Here is a 7523-nt window from a genome sequence, read left to right on the forward strand (position 1 = left end):
CCTACAAGTTTAAATTTACCAGGATAATTCCCAGCAAACACAAACAAATAGAAAGTATAGTAGAGAAACTTCACTTACCCAAAGCCAGAGATACTGCTAGTCCGATGGTCAAAGAATGAATCCCCTCCCACTGCCTTCACCGGCCCTTTTATATGCCTTTACTAGCGACACAATGGGGACATAACGGGGACACACTGGATACCTAGTAGCTACTGGATACACAATGGATACATAGTAGCTACTGGGGACATATTAGATACATAGTAGGGACTTGACTTAAATAAGACAATTGTCATTCTAAAAGTACCAGGGTACCAGAATTCAGAAGGAGATTGCTCTCCTCATGGCACGTAGTGACATACGATTCATGGCGAAAGATCATAAGTTTCATCTTGTTTACCAAACCATACGCCCTATACAATAACGTTCACATTAACACCGATTGTCAACTGTGTCCCTATCGCACACAAGGCTCAAAGAAAGACGGAGATATTTTCAATGACGTTTACTCACACAATGTCATTTACACACACAGTGACAGCAGTCGCTTAGTAGTCAGTTTAAGTAGACCAAAACAATGATAAAAGGGTACGTTCCAAAACCTGTCAAGCATGAATATGCACGCATTATTATTTACTTTCAGACATTATAGTTTTGTTTCCTGAAAGTAACATCTGTATTGTTTATTATCAAATAGGTAAGTCAATGTTTTTATTACACCAATAATTGCATGTACGACTACAAATATTCTTTTAAAAGAAACTAATAGATTTAAGGAATAGTTTTTGGCTTCGCAAATCTTACCAGTTGTTCAGCACAACAGAATGAACTGTCAATGTCAATGTCAGTGATATTATTCCCCATTTTAGGTTATCTTCGATTAATCATTACTATTTCGCGCATTATTTTAAAACAAAATAATGAATATTTACTGTGTGTTACGTATTTAAACGAAATCACGAGTGGTGAAATATGGAAACGTGTCCATCAAGATGTAATTGTTAGAATAAAGGGTGAAATCATGAACGAAAAATGCAAACAAAGAGGACTATAGTATTTGTAAGGTATTTCGTTATTTTTCTGTGTTTTGATACAAAACTGAGGCTAATATTACGCAATAGGCATATGGCTAGTCACACGCTACACCTACACCTTTGTACGGTCACGCTTCATGATTTTTGAAGCCATTTAGGGTCCTAGATAAATTGGATAATGAATACTTAACTATGGATGTCCAATTTAGCTAGAACCCTAAATGGCTCAGTGGCTGGTTACAGTACATCTTTAAAATGGATCTACGTGATTATCAATATATATATTTGGTGACAATTAAGCTGTTATTATGAACCGAATATGGAAAGAGAAAAAGATTTGATTTTTAGGAGTGTATAATACTTATACATACTTATACTTATACATACGTACATTATTTTATTCTTATTTTATGTGTTTAATTGTCGCATCGTTTTTATTGAAAATGTCGTGGAGCTTTTAATAAGGTACCTTAGAGGTTATGGAAAAAACCTTAGTTGGTACAATATGTTTCCCAGTCTCCTGATGAAGATGATATTTTGCATTGGTAATAATTACAAAATTCTTTTACAGTACATATGGGGCTACTTTATAGCACTAGTGCGAGAAGTAGCATATTATGTTACTGTGTCGAACATTTAAAGGGCCATATGTACTGTAAAACGTTGTACGATACATGTGCGAATAGGTAATTCGCAACTCGTGTCGATTTAAAACACTCCCTTCGGTCGTGTTTTAATTTATCGCCACTCGTTTCGAATTTCCTATTTTTCGCACTTGTATCGTAATGTACTATTTTAAACTCGTATGTATTTGAGATTTTGCATCGGTTCTTGTTACTCTGTTATCAATAAAAAATATTTTTCCTACTCCTCTACTGTTATCTGTCATTTATGCATTCATTAACACGAATATAAGGACATACATAAAAGATTTCAAGAAAAGTCTATATTGTCTATTCCTCATAAAAGCTCTTGTGCTTTTATAAGCTATAACGTTACTGCGATTAATGGTTACCAACCTAACAAAACCAAAACGAATACAGTTTTAAACTAAGTGCATTGCTGCCAACTTACAAAATATTCATTTGTTTGCATAGTAAAAATAATTACTTCATAAGTCAGAAACACGCATGTGACACCCGTAATATAGCAACACCCATAGACTACGAAGACCGCTTAGCGTTGCTTGTTAGTCTCCGTAGGCTACGGTGGCCAAAATTGAGAAAAAACTGTCCAAAAAATTAATTTAGCAAGTAGCAAGTACCAGGGCCTCATGAGTTACGAGAAGGTGTCGCCGACCGGCCGGCCGCGGCCCGGGGCGGGCTGGGCGCGGACAAGGTATGCTCGCGCGTCTTCGCTATATACTTTTGCTGTAATTTATTTACTTAAATTAAGATTTATTTTTGTTGACTCGTAGGAAAAATATTGTATGCAACGTTGTATAAGTAGGTCAAAAAATTCTCGTGGCGTATTCCTTTACAATGTTCGCCTCCGCCTTCGGCTCCGGCTCACATTGTAACTCACGCCACTCGCCTTTTTTGACCCTTCTTATACAACTGTTGCATAAAATACTATTAAAGAATCACTGAATCATTAAAGCAAAATACATAGTACTGAATATCAATTTTAATTTTTCACGGCTAATAAATATTCTCATTGGCTTGTCTGTGAATTTTTCAAACGATTGCCCTTCTAATTGAATTGGGTCGGAGAGCATTGGAGCACTGGATATTAACTGAAAGACAAATGGCCACGTTTCATGCTCAACACCACTAAATTCTCACGGCGCCTATAAATCGTGAGTTCGCTTTCGGTGATTAGGGCAGGAATAGATACTTGTTACCTGGGTGTTTTTGCACTCAAACGAGTTAATCTAAATATAGTGCTGTGGTGGGTCAACGTCTTCGCAACATTCACTTTTTACGAATAAAATATGTTTTCTTTTACTTAGTAAGGTTATTCTTCCGTTGCGACTAAGATTTGAGGTCTACTGCTCCGGATCTGCGTGCGGCTTATTTGTTATTACTTTATCATAACTTTAAATTATTCTACTAAATAGTCATCAGTATCAATAATAGTAATTATTCACAGATATTTGAATTCGTCGCTTTTATAACTAGACAACGCATTGGATCGCCAATATACGTGGAGAACGTGCCCGACCCGCAATATGTAATTAAGATCCGTGGATACGGGTACACGAATCTTAATTACTGTTATGTTGCACATTGACAAGTGTTGTTTCTTGTTTAAAAAATAAACAGATTGTCTATGCTGTCATGGCGTTGTTTCAATTACCACATTGGCGATTCGAGGAAATTTAATTAGTTGTTATTAGCGAAATGGCGTTAAATACGAATTTCTTGCTGCCCGGGGCTTTCGATCAAAAAAAGGACGATTGGAAAGTGTATAAAGAACAAATGTTATTTGCGCTACAAGCACTGGGCGTGGAAAATAACCTAGAAAGTGCCCGCGCCATTTTCCTTTCACAATGTGGAAAAGATACTTTTGCATTTTTAAGTTCATTAGTGGCGCCGAAAAAACTCGTAGAAGTGAACTTTGATGATATCTTGGCCGTATTAGACAAGTTTTTCGCGCCCGAGAAAAGCGAAATACTCGAAGCCGGGAAATTCCATCTACGATGTCAAGAGAAAAGTGAAAAAATGCAATCTTTTATTTCGGCCATTAAAGCGATAGCAGTGCATTGTAACTTCAGTGATTTAGAAAGACAATTGCGTGACAGACTGGTGTTGGGAGTTAGAGATGTGCGTTTGCGGCGAGAATTACTGAAAACGGACAATTTAACGTTCGCACAAGCCGTAAGCCGAAGTGTTCAATATGAGCAAACTGTGAGCGACCTTTACCCGCAAACAAGTACCTCAACACCTCTGGAGACCAAACCAACAACGAGCACAAGTATATCTGAACCGATGGACACCAACCTAGTTAACGTCGGCTCGCAAAAGCGCGAGACTGCCTGTCGTCACTGCGGGGCGAATCATAACCCTAGAGGCTGTAAATTTGCTAGGGCGAACTGTAACTACTGCAAGAAGGTGGGCCATACGGTTGCCGTATGTTGGAATCGTAATAAGAAGAAAATTAACCTGGTTGAAGTTGAAGAACTGGACGACAGCAAGGAGGACTTCGCCTACATGAATGAAATCCTGCAAGTACATGTCAAGTCAAGTGCTGAACAAGCTAGTAGCAAGATCTTCACTATAATCAAGTTGCATGATAAAGAAGTTCAGTTTGAAGTGGACTCGGGGGCTGCACGTACTGTTATCTCATATGAAACATGGAGAAATCTGCAGTTCAAGATTAAATTGGAGGATGCTAAAATAAACCTTATCACCTGGGGTCGGCATCCAATTAAGCTGAAGGGATTAGCTAAAGTTAAAGTTGGATACAAAGGGCTTGAACATGAATTAACAATAATTGTTGCTGAAGACAGGGGACCTAATATTTTGGGAAGAAATTGGTTTGCGCCATTGGGCATACAAGTTGAAGGACTCTGTTGGACAAGTCAAGTACCAGAAGAACTGCAGTTGAAATACCCTAAAGTATTTAGTGATCAACTGGGTTGTTATACGGGGCCGCCTGCAAAACTAATTCTGAAGCATGAAGCTCAACCAAAGTTTCTGAAATGTCGACCTATCCCTTATGCTCTTAGAGAAGAGGTGAAAACTGAACTGAAGCGACTTGAGGCAATTGGAGTGTTGACTCCTGTGAGATATTCTGATTGGGCTACACCACTCCGCATTGTAAGAAAGGAAGATGGAACCTTGAGAATATGTGGCGATTACCGTTCTACAGTTAATATCTCAATAAACTGTGATGTTTATCCACTGCCAACATCAACGGAAGCATTCCAATTACTGGCTGGAGGTAAAATATTTTCAAAACTGGATCTGAAGCAAGCTTATACACAAATGTTAGTAGATACGGAATCAGCTGAAATTTTGACATGGAATACCCCATTAGGACTGATGAAGGTAAACCGATTACCTTTTGGGGTCAGTTCAGCACCAGGCATATTTCAACGAGTGATGTCAAGTCAATTTGCAGACATGGATGGTGTCGCTGTTCTATTAGATGACATTGTGGTGACAGGTACTGATGAGACTGAACATGCTGCAAGGCTAGCTAAGGTACTTCAGCGTATTCAAGAGCTGGGATTCACCATAAACATTAACAAGTGTCAATTCTCGGTACCATCAGTGACCTTCCTCGGCTATGTTCTTGATGCAAATGGCATACACCCTTGCCCAAGAAAGATTAAGGAAATCCAAGAAAGGCCAAGCCCTTCAGATCTGAAACAGCTCCGTGCATTCTTAGGCCTAATCAATTTCTATGAAAGGTTCTACAGAGCTAAGTCTGACATCTTAGAGCCTCTGCATCAGCTTTTGAAGAAAAATATGACTTGGAAGTGGGGAACGCTAGAGGAAGACGCGTTTAAGAAGGCTAAACAGCTGTTAACCTCTGACTTGACACTAGTGCAATTTGACAAGAATAAAGAGGTAATTCTCACTTGCGATGCCTCGGAATATGGCGTGGGAGCTGTAATAAGTCATGTTTTTGAAGATGGCCAAGAGAAACCGATTGCAATGGCTTCACGAACTATGCAGCTGCATGAAAGGAATTACAGCCAACTGGATAAGGAGGCCCTGGCTATTATTTATGCACTAAGGAAGTTCCGAGAGTACCTGGTGGGAGTCAAATTTACCATAGTTACAGACCATAAGCCGCTAATTGGGCTCTTGAACCCAAGAAAGCCAATTCCAGACCAGATCTCTCCTCGTTTGCTACGCTGGTCACTGATTTTAGCTAGTTACAATTATGACATTTTGTATAAGCCAGGCCAGGTAATTCTGAATGCTGATGGATTAAGCAGATGGTGCAGTCCAGAACCTGTGCAGGAGGAAGCTCCTTTGCCAGAAGTGTTACTGCTAGAACAAACACCAGAAGGGTGGACAGTTTCTGTAGGCGATATTGCCCGGGAAACTAAGAAGGATGAGGTGTTAAAAAAAGTTGTGTTTTTTGCTTTACATGGGTGGCCATCAGAGAGCAATGACCGCAGGTTGTTACCCTATATACAAAGGAAAGATGCAATTTCAGTCAGCAAAGATTGCTTATTGTTTTCAAATAGGGTCATAATACCAGAGAAATTGCAGGGTCAAGTATTAAAGATTATACATGCACCGCATGCTGGCATGGTACAATCGAAAGCCTATGCACGAGCGTACGTTTACTGGCCAGGTATGGATGCAGATATCACTGAAATTGTTGAGCAATGTGAACGCTGTCAGTTGACTCGCAACAATCCTCCGGCAACACTGAGAGAATGGCCTATGCCTGAGAAAGCATGGCAACGCCTGCACATTGATTTTGCGGGCCCATTCATGAATAAGACCTTCTTGATACTGGTGGATGCATACTCGAAATGGCCAGAAATAGAAGTAATGTCTAGTATGTCAAGCACACAAGTGATACAGTCGCTTAGGAGGATTTTTGCGGAACAGGGATTGCCCGATTTACTCGTATCAGACAATGGAACTGCTTTCGTCTCTGATGAATTTGAAACTTTTTTGAAGAGGAATTCTATACAACATATAACTTCACCACCTTATCATCCAAACTCGAATGGACAGGCCGAACGCACGGTGCAGACAATTAAGAACAAAATCAAGCGTCAGAGTGATATACCATGGCCGGAAAGAATTGCAAAACTCCTGTATCATATAAGAACAACTCCCAGTACAGTGACAGGGAAGACTCCAGCAGAACTCCTAAACAACAGGAAATTTCGAACTGCATTATCAACATTGCATCCTGAGTCCACTCAAAGCAAAAAGATTGTTCAAGCATCAAGTAAGGCCTTGAGAGAATTTTCGATTGACCAAAAAGTATACATAAGAAAATATAATAGTAATTTGGAGAAGTGGATGAAAGGAATGGTGGTGAAACGGAATAGTGAAACAATCTATGAGGTAAAAACTGAAGATGGGGTGGTACATCAACGTCATGTTGATCAGATCAGAGCAAGGAAAGATAACAGCGTGGACCAGGAGCAGTGCCGGATTAAGACATTTTGATGCCCTAAGCATTTCTAGACCATGGTGCCCCCTCATCAAGATTCCATTGAATTTTCTTGGTAAATTAAGTGACGTTTATTGCCGCATTACTGCTGAGAATAGAATTTTCAATCCAACACATCATTTTATCACGGAAATTGACAGTACTGCAGCAGTAATGTTCCAACAGTATGTAAGGTCAAGTGTTAGCAAATTGAAGATCGTGCTTCGCATAAGGCCGGAGGCGAGCCAACCAATGTCCAAGTGTGAGAAGACATAAAAGGCATAGGCCGTACTCCGCACAGCGTTTTGCAACCTCTAGAGCTTTCCTGCGAAGCTCATTCATGTGAGAGCAAAGGCAGAGCTTCAGTAGGAGCTTAGCCATTGGCCATTGGTTCTTGTCAGAACAAGAACCAAT

The 7523-nt window shown here is 39.7% G+C and overlaps 1 protein-coding gene across 1 annotated transcript; it reads left to right on the plus strand.

The window, feature by feature from the left end:
* Window positions 1-3376: 3376 nt before the first annotated feature.
* LOC133533216 (uncharacterized protein K02A2.6-like) lies at window positions 3377-7126 on the plus strand. Its single transcript, XM_061872171.1, has one exon. It carries the CDS (start codon window positions 3377-3379, stop codon window positions 7124-7126), a length of 3750 nt encoding a protein of 1249 aa, XP_061728155.1.
* Window positions 7127-7523: the final 397 nt, after the last annotated feature.

The sequence above is a fragment of the Cydia pomonella genome, unplaced genomic scaffold (assembly GCF_033807575.1).
Source record: "Cydia pomonella isolate Wapato2018A unplaced genomic scaffold, ilCydPomo1 PGA_scaffold_127, whole genome shotgun sequence".
Taxonomy (NCBI): Eukaryota; Metazoa; Arthropoda; class Insecta; order Lepidoptera; family Tortricidae; genus Cydia; species Cydia pomonella.

Bases quoted from the DNA above. Each gene is read 5' to 3' on its own strand.
- LOC133533216 (XM_061872171.1), top strand. From the start codon at position 3,377: ATGGCGTTAAATACGAATTTCTTGCTGCCCGGGGCTTTCGATCAAAAA.